Source organism: Podarcis gaigeae (genome assembly GCF_964106915.1).
Source record: "Podarcis gaigeae genome assembly, chromosome: 9".
In the NCBI taxonomy this organism is placed as follows: Eukaryota; Metazoa; Chordata; class Lepidosauria; order Squamata; family Lacertidae; genus Podarcis; species Podarcis gaigeae.
In genome coordinates this window covers 30074722-30092870 of record NC_139685.1, presented here as the reverse complement: position 1 = coordinate 30092870, position 18149 = coordinate 30074722, and the positions used below count along the sequence as shown (strand labels likewise).

The 18149-nt window shown below is 40.9% G+C and overlaps 2 protein-coding genes across 2 annotated transcripts in view; one reads left to right on the top strand and one right to left on the bottom strand.

The window, feature by feature from the left end:
* The window catches only part of WWC2 (WW and C2 domain containing 2), a 111895-nt gene extending 99663 nt beyond the window's left edge, over positions 1 to 12232 (top strand). The window contains exons 20-23 of the mRNA XM_083755417.1: positions 3397 to 3489; positions 4817 to 5059; positions 7023 to 7150; positions 9116 to 12232. Coding sequence (XP_083611543.1) covers positions 3397 to 3489; positions 4817 to 5059; positions 7023 to 7150; positions 9116 to 9182 — 531 coding nt within the window. The 3' untranslated portion in view covers positions 9183 to 12232. The remainder of the gene's footprint in view (positions 1 to 3396; positions 3490 to 4816; positions 5060 to 7022; positions 7151 to 9115) is intronic.
* Positions 9316 to 15595, bottom strand: LOC310852467 (claudin-22-like). Its single transcript, XM_083756051.1, has one exon. It carries the CDS (start codon positions 15493 to 15495, stop codon positions 14827 to 14829), a length of 669 nt encoding a protein of 222 aa, XP_083612177.1. The 5' UTR covers positions 15496 to 15595; the 3' UTR covers positions 9316 to 14826.
* Positions 15596 to 18149: the final 2554 nt, after the last annotated feature.

The window sequence follows — 18149 nt, the reverse complement described above, 5'->3', positions numbered from 1 at the left end:
ACTCGTCACATGGCACAGATCAGCTAAGGAATTTAGCACCACAATATATGTTCATGGCCACCTGCATGGATGACTTTAAGACAAATTAGTGGAGGATAAGGCCACTGAAAGACACTAGGCACCATGACTATGTGCTGCCTCCAGTATCAGACGCAGTGTGTCCAGCAGGGCTGCTGTTATGTCCTTAAATTAGCAGACCAGTGGATGCAGTTCTTACCTCTGCAGAGCAGGCGACATTCCAACCACACAAAAGCAAAGGTTTCTACACCACAACCACCCCACATGCACACATCTGCCTGTCCAGGCAGGCAAGCAAGAGTCATTATCACAACATAAGGACACTTCCCAGTCAGGCAAAAGCTTTTCAGGAGGGCCAAGATTGTGTTCGATGGAGATGGGGAAGGGCTTGGGAAGAGTCCCAGTGGCTGGACAGAGATGCCTAGATGGCTACATTGGCCTCCCCTCAAGCCTAAGATAATCTGGTCTCTTTTTCCTGTTGTGACCTCTGCTAATGCAATTGTTTATATGCAACATGCTGCTTCTGTGAGATTTCTAGGAGCATATAATTTTGAAATTAATATATGCAATGTGGAAATGGCACTTCCTCTGACGGTGCTGTTTCAGAAATACCTTTTCTGGAAGAAGCTGTACCGACACAGTTTCCATGGAGCTCCTTTAGTTCCAAAGCAACAATTTACACATTATCATAGTAGTGCTTTCAGACAAACTGCTCATGTGAAAACTGAGACGGTAGAGTTACATGAGAGACTTGCAAACAATCAGTGACTGAATGTATGAATATTCAGTTCGGCTTCCATTACTCTAAAAATCGCTCCTTATCCTCCCTTCCAGTTGCAGAGGGTTGAACAATTTCTGTCTGATTCTGAAATGCTAAATATCTAAAAACTGGATGCTAAACAAAGCCTTGTTCTTCACACTTCATATAATACCATCTTTTTAGCTGTTCTTTAAATCTTTCCTAAATTGAACTGGGTCTTCATTTGGGATGTGGAGGAAAGCTATTGTAGTGTATAAATCAAGACCCCTACATTTGAGGTGCTAGTAATTTTCCATCATGGGTACAACAATTTCAAAATGGCAGCCATCTTTGTACTGCGGCACTGTATGGTCGAATTGTGGTTAATTTTTTGTTCAAGCTGTCCCTCCCTCTGTCTGTGATGACTAACTGGACTGGCTTTTCTCGAATAAAACTCTGAAGGCTTGAGCCCCCTCAGTCTCAAATCCAAAGGAGGGCCTAGGAGAAAGGTGGCAAATGTGGTTAAAGTAGCTAACGGCATAGCATGCAGTCATACCTAAGAAGTGGGCGCAAACCCTTTCACACTCAAAATGGTGAATCCTTGAGACAACCCAACTGGAGGCCCAACGTGAATGAACAAGAGGTAGCAAAAGGCCTGTAAAACTCTACATTGCCTTGCCAAAAAGGGACACATGACATATATATGCTGATAAACACTTGATCTATCCTGGTTGCCTTTGCAGAATCCCACTAGCTATCTCATTCAGACTATTAGCCTTTACACACACACACACGTGTGTGTGTGTGTGTGTGTGTGTGTGTGTCCCCGTCCATGTGTGTCCCAATCTTATGTGCTCCGTTAGAAGTTTCACCCAGATTGAACATATATCTAGCACTTTGGAAACTAGGTCAAAAGTCTCTACTAAAAGAGTTTATTTTACCAAACGGGGAAATATGGTTCATCTACCATGATTAATTCCTAACAAATCTATGTTGGCTGCTACTGATTGCACCATTTACCATTAGATAATTGCAGGTCGTTTTAATATATTTTTTACTATTTATTATCCATCTTTCTTTAAAAGTAATAATTCTGCAAATCGTATAATGGGAAACTGAGCTTTTGATTCTGTTTGTACCTCTCCGTATGCATAAGTGACATTTAAGCACTAATGTATGGCATTATCATCCATGATCGCTTAACAGCGTACTTCCTAGAGTAGGAAAACTAATGTCTCTTTGGGGAGAGAGAAACCTAGATCACAAAGCTATTTTTCAAATGCTAGCTACATCAGCGTATTTTAAGACTCAGATCTTGTTAATTATTGAAAATTCTGTGGTATAATTCTTGTAAATAATGTTGTTTAATATGCCTTCTAGAAGAACTGAAATGTATATCTTGCATGTAGTTTCTTTTCATTTAAAGTTTAATATGACATTTTTGTTTATACAATACAAAATCATTCCCTCGGCGTTACCCTGTCTTGGAATGCAACCCGTTGAGGATATACAGCAAGAAAAATGAGATTATTTGAAGGGGGTGGGGATTAAAAGTGAGACAATCTGCAATTAGTTAACAAAACTGGAGTTACAGTTCAAAGGCATCCAGAAAGTTGTTTGTTGCTCTTGCACTGTGATATCATTCTACGTGGTGTTTCATGGAATAGCATCGGAAACAAAGACAGGATCCTTCTCAGAAGGACCTTTCAATATAAGACAGAAACGTGGAGAAGCAAACAATTCTACGTTTTGAACTGGTTGTAATCTTAGGTCTGAGGAAAATATTCACTGCAGTCAACTGTAATAATACTAAATCATGGTTTAGCGTTCTATTAAATGCAAGCAGCTTTGAGTCTTGGGCTTACATATGCTCCCTTTCCCCTCCATGGGGAGAGAAGGATATTGGAAGCTCCCATTCCTTGTTTGCAAGAAACCACAGTTGGATGTTTTGTCCAAACACAGCAAATTCCAGCCTTTCGGTTGCTACTAAATTAGAGCAGAAGCATTCAGTTACTGTTCCCAAGGGCGTGAGGAAGGAGTGCTTGAGCCCAAAGCTTGGACCTGTAATGCTACACCAGTGTTCTGTATGAACAGTAGTTGATCAAGCAAAGGTCCCAGTTTGGTGCAGAGGGAAAAGTCCAACATTACATGTGCCTATGTAAGCTTTTTTAAAAAAAATAAGTAAATCAGTTTTCAGTACATAGCTTCTTAATCCATTGTGCACTCTCCTGCTTAGAGCTTTGTTGCAGTCTGTAGAACCTTAAAGCACAGTGAATTAAGTTTCCTCACATTAACCAAAATAAAGAGTTTCTTGGTGATCCACTGACCAAAGTTTTCTGCCTTAGACACTCAAGTTTTGAAACTTGAGGGCAGCAGAGCAGTTGGTGATGGCTCCTATGTAAACATTGTTTAATGGAATGGAATCGTGGCACTTTTCCGGTGTAATGAATTACTGATAATCAAACTGTGGCTTTTTAGCCATTCTGCATTTATTACTAATAAGACTAATGGTGAGCGTGTAGGCACCTCCATTAGTACATGTGGTAGTTACTCTTGGCAGTTTTAACACTCGGAGCTGTTCCATTTCAAACCCAATCACTTTATGTTATAACTCTCTTGTCTGTTCCTTGTTTTGGCAGTTGAATCGAAGTGATAGCGACAGCTCAACCTTGGCCAAAAAATCCCTTTTTGTGAGAAATGCCACTGAACGGCGGAGCTTGAGAGTTAAAAGGGTATGTGCTGTCTGATCATTTGCTGCTCACTTTTCCATTTCACTGCAAACACTTTGCTAGATTAAAGAGTTTCTTCCACAAACTGAAGTTGCTTCCTGTGGTTTATTCTCATTCCAGGAAGCCCTGGCTTCCCATTAATATTTGAATGAAGCCCAAACGAAGTTGTGGCGCTGATCTTTTCTTTTTTTTTTTTTAAGCCCATTTGTGCTTTAGTTGTGCTCAGATAGGGGAAACAGTGAATTGAGCTAGAGAACAACCTGAGTCAGAAAATCATGGCTGCTGCCAACAAGTTTTCAAGTGGTTGAGAAGAGGGCACCATTTGCTGTGGGGTAGTGCCTGGGGGAGTGGGAACTAAATTCCTATTAAATTATTTCTGGGTCAGCCACTTTCTGCCTACAACTTACCCTTCACCTATTACCACTATGAGTAAAACTCCAGGCAATTGCATTTCAGTGCCTAGTAGAGTCGGTCGGCATCTTGGATTTGCCACCAGTGTTCTGCTCACTGCTGAGCACTTGGTGGGGCGATGGTCACTGCCACAAAAACAAATTCCAGAGATGTGCTTGATGGTGTAGTACAATTTAAAAAGGGGGGGGGGATAGTTGAGCAAGGCAGTTGTTGGGGGTCTCATGAAATGGCACGTTGCCACAGACCTCCTCAACCTGCCCCTTTCCCTGCATCTACTGCTTTTCCCTTCAAGGTGGTAAATACTGTCTGGGAATCCCAGATGGAGGTGGAGGCTGCAGGTACAGTAGTGGATGAGAAAGGAATTAAGGGCCTTCCCTGTTGCGAAATTTGTCCCTATCATGTAATGGTCTTTGCCTGGAATCATAGAGTTGGAAGGGACCCTGAGGATCATCTAGTCCAACCCCCTGTAATGCCGGAATATGCAGCTGTCCCATATCAGGACCAAACCTGCATCCTTGGCATTGTCAGCACCCCCTCTAACCAAATGAGGAAAAACTTCTTAATTTTCAGGACAACTGAAGGATAATGGAACTGTGGTATTTAGTCTGACCACAGCTTTGTGTGCGTAAATCTATACACAAAGTACATACATATGTTTAATATTATTTATTGAACTTTGTGTTTTTTTAATGAAATGTAAACTAAAAATGACTTATAATATAACATAAAAATGAAAACCTATATAAAGCTAAAGCAAAGTAAAAACTGAATACACTGATATACAGGGGGAAAGCTGTCTAATACAAAAAGATAAATAAACCTGGCATGCTTTATGTAGGTATGCTGACATCACCTTGAGAAGTTTTCATTCCGGGTTTTAAATTCATTCTTATGTTTTTGGGATTCCTGAAAACTGTAGCCTGCCTGCCAGCCTAACATGCGAAGAGCAACGCAAGAGTGCCCTGTTCGCACCTCTCTGGATTTGGAGCTGGACCTCCAGGCTTCTCGCACGCGGCAGAGTCGCCTGAATGACGAACTGCAGATGCTGCGTGACCTGAAGCAGAAGCTGGAGGAGATGAAAGCGAGAGGAGAGACAGAGCTTCCTCCACGGGTGTTGGAGGATGAAAGGTTCCAGAAGCTGTTGAAACAAGCTGAAAAACAGGTAGAGACATCAAATTGCTCATCTCTAAATGAAAGAGAAGCATGCACATGAAGGTACAATGGGATGTAGCCAGGGCTTTTTTTCCTAAAAAAAATGTTTAGGGATACTCTCATTTTGGCTGCTCCTTCTCCCTCCAACCCCCGGATGAGGGGTTTGAGGCAGAGGCGGTGCTGAGAAGATGGGAAGACCCCCAGCGACAACGGTGGTGGGGTCGGCTTGAGCGAGGGGGACGAGCGCTCGCCCGTTGGCTCTAGCCCGGCCAGAGGAGAAGGAGGAGCGCCGTTGCCTCCACCGCAGCTGCCCCAGACTCCCCTCCCTGGGCACCGGCAGGGAGAATGATGGCGCTCCAGTCTGCACTGCTACTGCAGAGACAACTGGCATGTCAATCTGTCCATGAGTGGTCGGGGCAACACAAAATATTTAGGGGTACATGTCCCCCTAGAAAAAAAACACTGGATATAGCCAATGATGTTGCTTAGCTGATGGTAAGGCTTCCTCAACGAAATGGGAAGGGAAGCAATTCCCAGCAATTGCCCTGTGCCCCTGGTGCCTCTCCCTTAAATCTGCAAGTGGAAGTCGCTAATGGAAGAGGAACACTGGATGCAGTCCAATGGGCTTAAGCATACCTAATTCTGTTAGATGTGGGCTATTTTCTCCCATACATAAGAAAAATGTTCCAGTTGGTATTTTGTCCCCCTCACCCCCACCCTTCAACTTATTTTAAATACACTGGTATCTTGGAAGTCGAACGGAATCCGTTCTGGAAGTCCGTTTGACTTCCAAAATGTTCAGAAACCAAGGTGCGGCTTCCGATTAGCTGCAGGAAGCTCCTGCAGCCAATCAGAAGCCGCGTCGGACATTCGGCTTCCAAATAACGTTCGCAAACCGAACACTTGTTTCCAGGTTTGCAGCGTTGGGAGCCAAAATGTTCCGACTCGCTAGGCATTTGCGAACCGAGGTATCTAAGTTCTGAAGTTGATTTTTTTTCTTAATACTGAGTGCATAATTATTATTTTTCGAAGAGCTAGAAATGATAACCTGTTCTGAAGTCTATAAAATTCCTTTCTTACTGTTCAAGTCTTATGTACATCTGTAGATCTTCAAAAGCTTGCTTGGATCATCTTCTGCAGTTTTGCAATGTTTACTCCAGAAGGCAAAGCTGTGCTTACTGTAGAAATTCGGTGTCCATTAAAATGCAAAAGTCAATAGGCACTTTAGGGCTTTTAGTGTACTAAAGTAAAAAGTTGAGACAGGCAGTAAGATACCAAATACTTTATTAACACAGCAGGGGGGCATTTAATAAAACTAATCAACATCACAGGAAGTAAATAAATGAAAGATGGTTTGGGGTGTTTGAGATATTAGACACTCTTAATTGCCACAAGGGTTTTCAAAACACTTGGCTGAAGAACATTGCCTGATTATAAAATCCAGACCATACCTGCTTCTTAGTTCATCCTAAGGACTGATTTTAAATGAGATACTGGGTGTGCAAAAACAGGCTTTGCGTGGCTTGGCATCTCATTTAAAAAGCTTTCCATCCATCTGCCAGCCTCTGCGACACAGAGCTTGCATGCCAATAGAGCTGCCTTCTGGGCCATAAGCTTCAGATGCACCAGCACATGGATTAAAAGCCCTTTAAAGGACATGCCAGGAAGTGTGAAGTCCTTTTCATGCATCTTGTTTAAAAATTGGCCCCAAGTCATTTTAGCTGCGGTGCCAATATGTCTTATTTTGTAAAATGAACAATGCACAACTTCCAGCTGCAGTATGCACACCTCTCATCTGCTTGCAAGTCCACCCTGTGTCCCATGAGCAGAGCATGTTGTGTTGAAGACATTTTGTGAGGTGCGCTCTTCTCTCTCTCTCTCTCTCTCTCTCTCTCTCTCTCTCTCTCTGGCTTCTTGAATCCTGTCATATTGTCATTTGGTACCTGTTAACTGTAATTTTGTTCCCTCACCAGGCTGAACAATCAAAGGAGGAAAAAAAACAGGGTTTAAGTGCTGAAAAACTGATGAGGAAAGCGTCGAAGGATGTGTGCCGGTTGCGAGAGCAAAGCCAGAAGGTTCCTTTGCAGGTGCAGTCATTCAGGTAAAGAGACCCCTGATTCCTTGGAGCTGGAGAAAAATCTTTGACAGTTTCTCAGCTGGCCTTCCCATCTTATAGATGCACCTTTCTAGAATTAGTTGATGCCATGCAATTAACTATTCAATAAATGCAATTCAGATATGCCATAAGATGTCTTCAGGGCATGCTTTGTGATGTGGTTTCTGAGCATCGGGAAGAAGGTGCAGTGATTGGAAGTGGAATCTGCAGCTCCGAGTGCTGGAGCTCAAGGCATTAATGGTTTCATCAGTAAATCTTCACCCCAGTTCCATCCATTTACGAGCCAAATGACTTCAAATAACCCAGAGGAAACAGCCAACCAAATAGACATAGCTCTGTGATTCCCCTTGGCAGAATGCAAGTACAGTGGAACCTCTACTCCCGACCACAATCTGTTCCAGAGGCCCGTCCTTATGTCGAAACGGGTCGCTGGTAGAAGCGCAGGCACATTCGGTGGCATCCCGCTTCTGTGCAGGTGCAGACGACGGCAGCTGCTTCTGCACATGCACAAATCATGGCAAACCCGGTGTTTACTTCCGGGTTTGCCACGGTCACAACTTGGAACGGACCTAAGTAGAGCAGGATGTAAGCAGAGGTTCTACTGTAGAGGTGTAGTAGAACTGATTTTATTTTCCCCAAGTCCAGCAAGAAAACAGATGTTTTTCTGTCCAGAGAGCATGCTTGCTGTTTTTCTATTGGCTGTAAAGTTCCCTCAGCTGATGTGCCGTATTTTTCGCTCTATAAGATGCACCCGACCATAAGACGCACCTAGCTTTTAGAGGAGGAAAACAAGAAAGCAAGCAAAGCCTCTTGAGCAAAGAGGGAGGAGCACTCCAGCTGCGCTCAAGAGGTTTGCGTGGCTATCCCTGAAGCCAGAAGAGCAAGAGGGATAAGTGCGCACCGATCCCTCTTGCTCTTCTGGCTTCAGCGATAGCTGCGCAGCCTGCATTCGCTCCATAAGACGCACACACATTTCCCCTTACTTTTTAGGGGGGGGGAGTGCGTCTTATAGAGCAAAAAATACGGCAATCTCCAGCAGATAGAATTCTTGGTTTGTGGCAGGAGACTCAGGTGGTCAACATGCATGCCAAATGCATGGGGAACGACAAGCAGGCAGACACAGACATTCAGTTGGCTAAAGAGAGATTTGTCCTGAGAACAAAACCTAAGTGGATTGACAGCCTGAATAAATGCAGCAATGCAGAGTTAGATACCAGACTACCTTCCTTAGTAAGGCATGTAGCCCCAGATGAACAGAATACCATGGGGCCCTTGATAGAGGGAGGGAAGTCAAAGATTCACCCAGATAGCCTTATTCAACAGTAGCTAAGGGAGGCATTGCAAAAGGGAGGGCTGAGGCCTCTGTAATTTGAGCCCTGCTCCAGTAGTACAGTTTAATTAATAATAATTTTTTAAAAAAATTATACCCCCCAATCTGACTGAGTTGCCCCAGCCATTCTGGGCGACTTCCATCACATACAAAAACATAATAAAACATCAAGCATTAATAATAACAATCTGATCCAATATAAAAAGTCGCAGTAACTTTAAAATACAGTGGTACCTCGGGTTACATATGCTTCAGGTTACAGACTCCGCTAACCCAGAAATAGTACCTCGGGTTAAGAACTTTGCTTCAGGTTGAGAACAGAAATCGTGCTCCTGTGGCCCAGCGGCAGCAGGAGGCCCCATTAGCTAAAGTGGTGCTTCAGGTTAAGAACAGTTTCAGGTTAAGAACGGACCTCCGGAACGAATTAAGTACTTAACCCGAGGTACCACTATAATCAGTTTATTCCAAAGGATTGAATTATACAGAGATTTGCTTGGATGGGTGGAAAATGGTTACTCAGTTCTTACATTGCTTTTACTTTGCATGTTTGAGTTCACTGTGATTTCCTTTTTTTTTTTTTTAACCACTTAAAATGTATTTCCTCTTCCTTCTTTTTTAAGGGAGAAGATTGCATACTTCACAAGAGCAAAGATCAGCATACCATCTCTGCCAGCTGATGATGTCTAACTATGCTTCTCCCCACAACCTGTTTTTCTACTCGTTCATCTTTTTTATTTTAAGATGACAGTTTTTTGTAGTATAGTCCCATGATTAAAAAAAGCCTACTGTTTTACATCCAAGCCTAGATACTGTTTGTAAAAAAAAAAAAAAAAAATACAGTACATTATGTGGTGGTATATATTATGTGCTGGTAGATTTTATATATGCATATACATATGAATATATATCTATATAAAGGCAAGAGAAAGCCTCCTCTCTCTTCCCCTGCCTAAATCTTCCACACCAGAAAACCAAAGTAGAATATTTCTGGTACATGATGCTAATTTTGTACAGTTTGTATGTCTTACAGATATGCTACTTTTTTGTAAAGATGGATCAAGGAACAAAGGATGTACCAAGTGTGTATATCCTGTTGAACTGCACTGTGTTGAGAAATATTGTGTTCAACAGGCGGTTTCGTTTCACTGTTTTTTTCACAAGAGCAGACTGTGAAGATGGCTGTTAGGCCATGCAATATTTTTGTACAAAGTGTGATTTTTTTTTGTAGCTAGCAGCAAGCACGAGTCCTCTTCCAAAACAGCAAGACTGCCTCATGCAAACAGGTGCTGTTTATATTTGTGTCACCCACCTTGGAACTTTCAATGTTGAACCCAGTTCTTTTCCTTTCTGTCTTGGTATGAAGGAAGCGGCATGGGATACTGAGTTGCAGGAGTATTATTTTGTGAATGTACTGGAGTTTGGGCTATATTTGGGGTTTTCCTAATGTTTTCTGCATCTATAACCTGGGAAGTAATATGGGGCAAGTCTGTAACCCTGAAATGTGTCTATAAACTGAAACTACCCAAAGGGCAGCTGTTTTCCGAAATGGGACTCAGGTTCACGCACAAAGTATTTAAACCTGAGCTGAAAGATAAACTGAAATATAAAACTAACCCTTGAATATAAAATAGTTTGTTTAGTATTACAGCCAGTAGCCTGTAGGAAAAGTCAAGTTGATAAAGCCCAAACAGACCCATGCAATTTTCAAAGGAGTGGTTCTTAGGAAATTCATTGCTCTTAAGTACCGTGTGTGTGTGTGTGTGTGTGTGTGTGTGTGTGTGTGTGTGTTTCTTCTAAGAAAACTCATGATATGAAGCACTTAAAATGATGTGTTTAATTATGGCACAATAAGCATGATCAAGGTATCTATGGAATTGGAACCTTAACTTGCTTAAACAGGAATTTGTATTGATAAAAGGTAAAAGATGATATGAATGTGCTTGTCAGAATTCAAACTGGTAACAATCTGGTTACTTTTAAAAGAGGCATATATCTGCAGATGTGTCATGTGTATATTAGCACTACCAGTGATGGGCTCTGAATGTCACTGGGAAGCACATTGCTGATCAAGTCTGAGGTCGTCACAGTGGGGCTTGGCAAAGCTCTGTCTACTTTCAGCTTGGCGGCTGCTGTGATGAGCAGCCCAGAGGAGAGCACTTGAGAGAACAAGCAGCAGTGAGCTACTTTTGCTGAATCAGGCCTGAAATCCTATGCACACTTAGTAGAGTGCAAACTCCACGGAACTCAATAGGTCTTTTGTGTAGGCATGTATAGGATCAAACTGTAAGCCTCATAAATATTGCTTACAAAAGATGGGCTTTCAGACACCATTTTGCAAGATGGCTGAGCTGTTTGGAAGCATTTTGATGAGCACAAATAAATGGCTGGTTATGTATATGAATCATAAGTGCACACACTAAATATGAAATCCAGCAAGGAAACAAAAGGGCTAGAACACTGACCATTTTGCAACATTACTATAAATTATGTCATATTTTATTTTTGCCAGAATGTAATTGTCTCATTGAAAGATTAGGGGAACATAACTAAAATATGTTTGTTGCCATCTTTGGAAATCCTGATGGGGGGGAAAACTTGTGCCTTAATTTATTTTTGTAAATCTCCCTAAGTGTTCTCTTATTATGCAGAAGTCTGTGTAATTATTCAGATTCTTCAAACCTGGAGGTAGTCAGTAAACTAACTGTGCCCCCTTTTTCTTTACCTCTCCTTTTAGGCCTAATCTAAACACATACACGCCATGTATTCTGATGAGGTCAATCTCTAAAAGCTAAAGTTTCAAATTGTTTAATATAGAAATGAAGTTTGACTGTTTCAGCTTCTCAGTTTGACAATATAAATGTTTGTAGAAATGATGTATAGAGCTGTATCTTGTGATTTATTTATTTTCAGTCTTATTTATGTACTGCTTAATATAGTTCAGTTCTGGCCATTTAAAATTTACGGGTTTAAAAAAAAAGCTACTGTGAGAAATGTATACAGCTTTCTGGTTTCTTAGCAGAGAAGCTGTTCATACATACACACAGAGAGAGAGAATTTCAGAGGGAACCAAAAAGGATTCTCTGATAAATCATGAATATTGGCAGAAATAATATTGTTGGTAGTTCTGCAAAATTTGCTCATTTATAAAATGAGAGCAATTGTCACTGCAGTAATACATCTTCTGACTTCGTCAGACTACAGTAATATCAACTCATTTTTAGGAATAAATTTTGAACTGTTCTGGGTTTGTTGGTTTGTGTTTTGAACTCAGTTTATATACAGTAATGAAATAACATTGGTGAGACACTGATAAAAAAAATACCAGCCACATTTCATGTTATACAGATACTGCTTTTATTGTAAGATTTACCCTTCATAGGATATAAGAAACATAATAATCCTCATGTTCCCATTATCAGTATGTTAGTACAGTTCTATATAACAAATTTTAAGTATTACAGGTACAAGGCAATATTATTTTTTTAGCCAACTGAACAAAGTATATAGCAAATCATTTATAGAATGAAAATCAAATTTCAACTTTTTGCCTTCTTGTTACATTTAAGTAAAAAAATGCTCAGGACTGAACTAAATATTTAATCAGGTTATATCACGAATGTCTTTCTGTGCTAATGTTGTCTGTAAACGTGCATATGTACATCACCTAGATTAACTTTCATCTCTGCACTTTCCATGTGTTTCAGTGATTTGGAAAAAAAATACAGTTTTTTAACAAAGCTTTTGTGCTCATTTGTGTTCTTTTGTTGTTTTTTTACAAAAGCAGCCCAGAAGTTTTGATTTTTGCATACAAAAGACTCCTTGGTGTTTTTATAAGACTTGGACCATGTAATATTGGTGGTAAAGTGATCAATATTATCAATAAAATGCATACCCCCATGTAAAATGCATGGGCTGGCAGTAATATGTGACAATGTCTGCATGGTTCTGTTCTGACAGCCACAACTGAAAAATCGGGTGTTATATCAAGACAGTGACCTGCCTCTAAAATCCAGAGTCATACTTATGCCCTTTTTCTTGGGATATAATTGAACAAAGCTTCTTCTTTTTATGGAGGCCAAAAAAATCACTGCAATTTTGCAGAATGGAAAATTCTTTTCAGTCAATATAATTTTTTTACTGTTCTTCTGAATGCTGGAAACTTTTAGGAATAGATTGGGCAAATAGCAACTGTTTAGTTTATAATCTTAAACTCCTGACAGTTTTACCACTATTCCAGCAGAAACAGGAATTCATTATGTGACAAATAATTTGATGTTATGCAATATCTCAAGTTGTGTGATAGGCAGCTAGTTTTGCAAATTGAATTATCATGGAAACATAGATACCCCAATAAACAAACATAGAATCGCTTAGGTTTTGGGAATTTTCACTCAAAATCTGAACATTTTCTATCAGGCAGAAGCTTTTTCCTTTTAAAAGAAAAAGTTAAAGGAAGCATGCTTTTCTAAAGCACTTGTTCATCAACATCCCTCTGTCATCCTTAAGATATTAGTTTACCATGACTGTATTGTCGATTTCAATGTTCTGATGATATCTTGAATTTCTGCCATGACCTAATGGATTGCAGAATTATGATGAATGAATCTCTGATGAAAGATGGGCAGAGAAACAGGAATCTACTAAAGTAACAAATAAACACTATACCCATCTGGTGGCAATCTTTTGAATAAGTGTCCTACCAAATTTCTGCAATATGGGTACACTAAGTAAACTGGAACAAGACAAACCTTGGAATCAGTCACAATGGCACTTGTGTTGTTGTTTTTTTGTCCCTCTGGTGTCCTATCTTCAAGCAATTATCCATTCATCACAGATGCTAAAATTCTCTAAATTTTGACTTCTTCAGGCAAAGCTAAAGGAAAAATATTAACATTTTTTACACAATTCTTCTTACATGGTTCCTTCTTGGAATATTCACATGGTACTGTTGGCACCTTGCTTCAAATCATATAAAACCCAAAGCTATTCCAGCCTTGCAAGTTATTAAACACCCTAGCTATCGTTTCCTATTAAATACTGTAAAGTTTTCATAAATTGCATCGTCGGAGTTGTAAAAGCTGTGGCGTTAATTTCTGAACTTGCTGCAGTTACATCTTTTGGAAGTTATGTTAATACTGGCTATAAACAGATGTTCACATTCTCACACTGAAATTCTACTTGGTTTTGCTAAAGAACATGAAGCCATATTTCATATTTGCTGACACAGAAATACTTTGCACATAAAGAAACAGTGCCAAGCCATTGTTTCAAAGAAAGAAAGCCCCATTCTCCACTGAACCTGAATAACGAACTATGGTGGTTGTTTTTTTGGTTTCTATTCAAATAACAATAGTCAATCCCTTTCTAGAATAGCTTTTCAGCGTCTGATGGCATTAATAAATTAAACAACGTAATACAAAGCTACTTAATAAAAGTTAATTTAGATTGCATGGGACACGAATGAAGCAATCCCGCTCCTTCAAGCTGTAAACTAAAGACGACACTGCCTTCATGTAGTAAAATAAATGTAGAATTTATCAGGTTTTAGGAAACACATTGTGATTATGCATGCTTAAAACTCAACTATTTACATAGAGAAGAACAGCATTGATTATTTACAAGAGCAACATTTAACACATTATCTCACAGGTTGTTTTCTGTTTGCTACTAACTTACATATATAGATATATAAAAATAGGTAGACTAGAACTAGAGCGTTCAGATTAAGGAGTGAGGGGGACTTTGCATTTCCCATGTGTTAAGATGAGTCACTCGTTATTCCATAGATGATATCACTGAAATCATTTAAACATTTTGCCAGTGTTGCAGGACAATTTGTAACTAATATTAAAAGTCTTTTTGCATGAATTAGATTTGTTTCTTGCAGCAGAAACCTACAGGCAGGATAGTTCCTTGTACTTTTTGACTTGAGGAAATTCAGTGGGCCATAGAAATAAATTACTAGCTTTAGTAGTATGAAGCTGTGTAATAAGAGGTATCATATTACATTTTTTTCTGTCTTAACTTGAACTTGGGATGCTTTTTGTTTTTACATTTTAAACGAATCAGATAAAATCTACATAGTGGTGATTTTTTACACAGTCATTTTAATCTCATCCTGTTGGTGAAGTCAACATTCTCAGTTTTGTAATGAGTGAGGAGGGTAAAACACAGCTCTTGAAAGAAAAAGCGCAGGAAGAAAATTTAGACGCCCAAGTGTAATGAATCTGCTAAGGAACAAAGAGTCCTTTGAATCTTAATTGGAACAAGGTTCTGGCTCGTGTGTTTTAAGTGTCTGAAAATGAAAGAAGAATCCTCCTTTCTGTCTCTCTCAAACTCTTAGGCTTTTGGGTCTGTTGTTACTTTCCAGGTGCTGACAGTTATCTTGCTCTTCTGCCACTGTATAATGGACCGAGGATGAGTGCACATCAGCAGAACAGACAGTGCAATTTAGCATTGAGCCTCCTAAGATGAGACAGAATCCAGCAAACCAGCCTACAAACAGTGCTTCCCCAAAGTCCCACCTGGGAACGATGTCTGGAATATTCTCATCCCAGAATTCCTGCACAGTGGTGTGAGCAACCCAGGAGACTGGGACTATGGCTGTGACTCCTGATATCCAGAAGAGTATTCCTCCCAACAGCAGTAACCTCCTCTTTAGGTCCAGTTGATGTTCACCAATCTTCAAGCAGTCCAGTCCGAAACCTGAGAGCAAGAGGCCTGAAAGTCCTAATCCATTAGATACAAACATCAGAATCCTAGAAATTTTGAGCTCTGGAGGTAAAGCCAAAAAAGAATCGAATTCCTTGCACTGCATTCCCCCTTCTTCTTGAACTACACAGGCTTGCCAGAGTCCCATTGTCCAGATCTCCAATTCATTCAATTCCAAGTTGAGATTCTTCCACTGAGGTAAATAGGTAGTGAGGCAGGATAACACCCATCCCAACAAACAAAATAAAATCCCAGCTAACTGCATCATGGTTCGGTACACTAAAGCCATTCTAAAGGCAGAAAACGCCTGGCCGGAAAATCTTGGCCAACTCTATAAGACTTGCTACTTTATATGGCGGCTGCAGCTCTGATGATCTTTAGCTCTTTCATGCCCTGAATATAAACTTTTGCATATTAACCCTTTCCGAGCTCTGAAATGCGTTTTTGTTCTTCCTGAATATAATGTTTCTTGTAAAGGACGAAGGACTCTGCTTAACCATGAGTTAGGTTTTGTGATAAGGATTTGATCTGCTACCTTCCAATTTGCTTGGTAAAATTATATCCCAATGCCTGGTGATTACAAGTCTGAGGATGAACAAAGAACGCTCTATCACCCCTAACCTCAAAAAAACAACAGAAATCTTTGTGCTTCAATACGGATTAATTAGATTTTAAGTGGTGATAAAAAACCAGCTCTGTCTGCAACAGGACTTCATTGTAATGGCTAAATCTGAGATTTCAGGGTTGCAAATCAAGGCCTTGTAAAGAAAGGTATACTGTTTTCCTATAATCTGTATTATTAGACTTCCTCAATATATGTATATATACACCCAAAGGCTTTCCTTCATTCTTCTTTTCTTTCGCCACCACAGAGAAGATTGCAAAAGATCTTTTTCATGTGCTTTATATAAAATTAAATTTAAATAGGCTTTGTTATACACCTGACCCTTTTAGAGCACAGTCAAGAAGCAGCGATACGTAAAGTAGGCTACAGGATCATTGTAGCTACATTCCTGAAATATCCATTGTGAATGACGGAACATTCCTCGTTTGTTTTAAAAAGTCAATTTTGGTTATCTTATTTTGTTTAGCAGTAGAGCATACCTTGCTTATCCCATATATAAATTTTATTTCTAAAAATATTTATATACTGCTGTATCATAATATATATATATATATATCAAAGACCTTTACAGAAATAAAAAGTAAAGCCATACAATAAACACAAAGAAAAAAGAAGTTAAAAGCAGACATCAATTAACTGTTGTGGAAGAATGTATTCTTAATTGCTAGCAATGGACTGGCAGAATAGTAACAGGTGTTTAAAATTTGTGACTATTTTGTGACCAGTTTCTATAGACAAAGCCCATGATCCATAGCATTGAATGCACAAGACAATCAACTTCTTGTGCTTCTCTGTGCATGGCACTTGTACAAGAACAAGAGTGTACACGAAGACTTAGCTGTGCAAACCGATTTGCACATGTGGAACAAATCACCCAGATACAGTTCTTCAAAAAGCTGCAAGCACACAATGATAATAATAATAATAATAATAATAATAATAATAATAATTATTTATTATTTATACCCCGCCCATCTGGCTGGGCCTCCCCAGCCACTCTGGGCGGCTTCCATAAAAACCAAAAATACAGTAAAATATCACACGTTAAAAACTTCCCTGAACAGGGCTGCCTTAAGATGTCTTCTGAATGTCAGGTAGTTGTTTATCGCTTTGACATCTGCTGGAAGGGCGTTCCACAGGGTGGGCGCCACTACCGAGAAGGCCCTCTGCCTGGTTCCCTGTAGCTTCGCTTCTCGCAATGAGGGAACCGCCAGAAGGCCCTCGGCGCTGGACCTCAGCGTCTGGGCAGAATGATGGGGGTGGAGACGCTCCTTCAGGTATACTGGACCGAGGCCGTTTAGGGCTTTAAAGGTCAGCACCAACACTTTGAATTGTGCTCGGAAACATACTGGGAGCCAATGTAGGTCTTTCAAGACCAGTGTTATATGGTCTCGGCGGCCGCTCCCAGTCACCAGTCTAGCTGCCGCATTCTGGATTAGTTGTAGTTTCCGAGTCACCTTCAAAGGTAGCCCCACGTAGAGTGCGTTGCAGTAGTCCAAGCGGGAGATAACCAGAGCATGCACCACTCTGGCGAGACAGTCCGCAGGCAGATAGGGTCTCAGCCTACGTACCAGATGGAGCTGGTAAACAGCTGTCCTGGACACAGATTTGACCTGTGCCTCCATGGACAGCTGTGAGTCCAAAATGACTCCCAGGCTGCGCACCTGGTCCTTCAGGGGCACAGTTACCCCATTCAGGACCAGGGAATCCTCCACACCTGCCCGCCTCCTGTCCCCCAGAAACAGTACTTCTGTCTTGTCAGGATTCAACCTCAATCTGTTAGCCGCCATCCATCCTCCAACCGCCTCCACTCACTCACACAGGACCTTCACTGCCCTCACTGGTTCTGATTTAAAAGAGAGGTAGAGCTGGGTATCATCCGCATACTGATGAACACCCAGCCCAAACCTCCTGATGATCTCTCCCAGCGGCTGCATGTAAATATTGAAAAGCATGGGGGAGAGGACAGAACCCTGAGGCACCCCACAAGTGAGAGCCCAGGGGTCTGAACACTCATCCCCCCCCACCACTTTCTGAACACGGCCCAGGAGGAAGGAGCGGAACCACTGTAGGACAGTGCCCCCAGCTCCCAGCCCCTCAAGACGGTCCAGAAGGATGTTATGGTCGATGGTATCAAACGCCGCTGAGAGATCCAGCAGAACTAGGAAACAGCTCTCACCTTTGTCCCTAGCCCGCCGGAGATCATCAACCAGTGCGACCAAGGCAGTTTCAGTCCCATGATGAGGCCTGAATCCCGACTGGAAGGGATCCAAATGGTCCGCTTCTTCCAGGCGTGCCTGGAGTTGTTCGGCAACGCT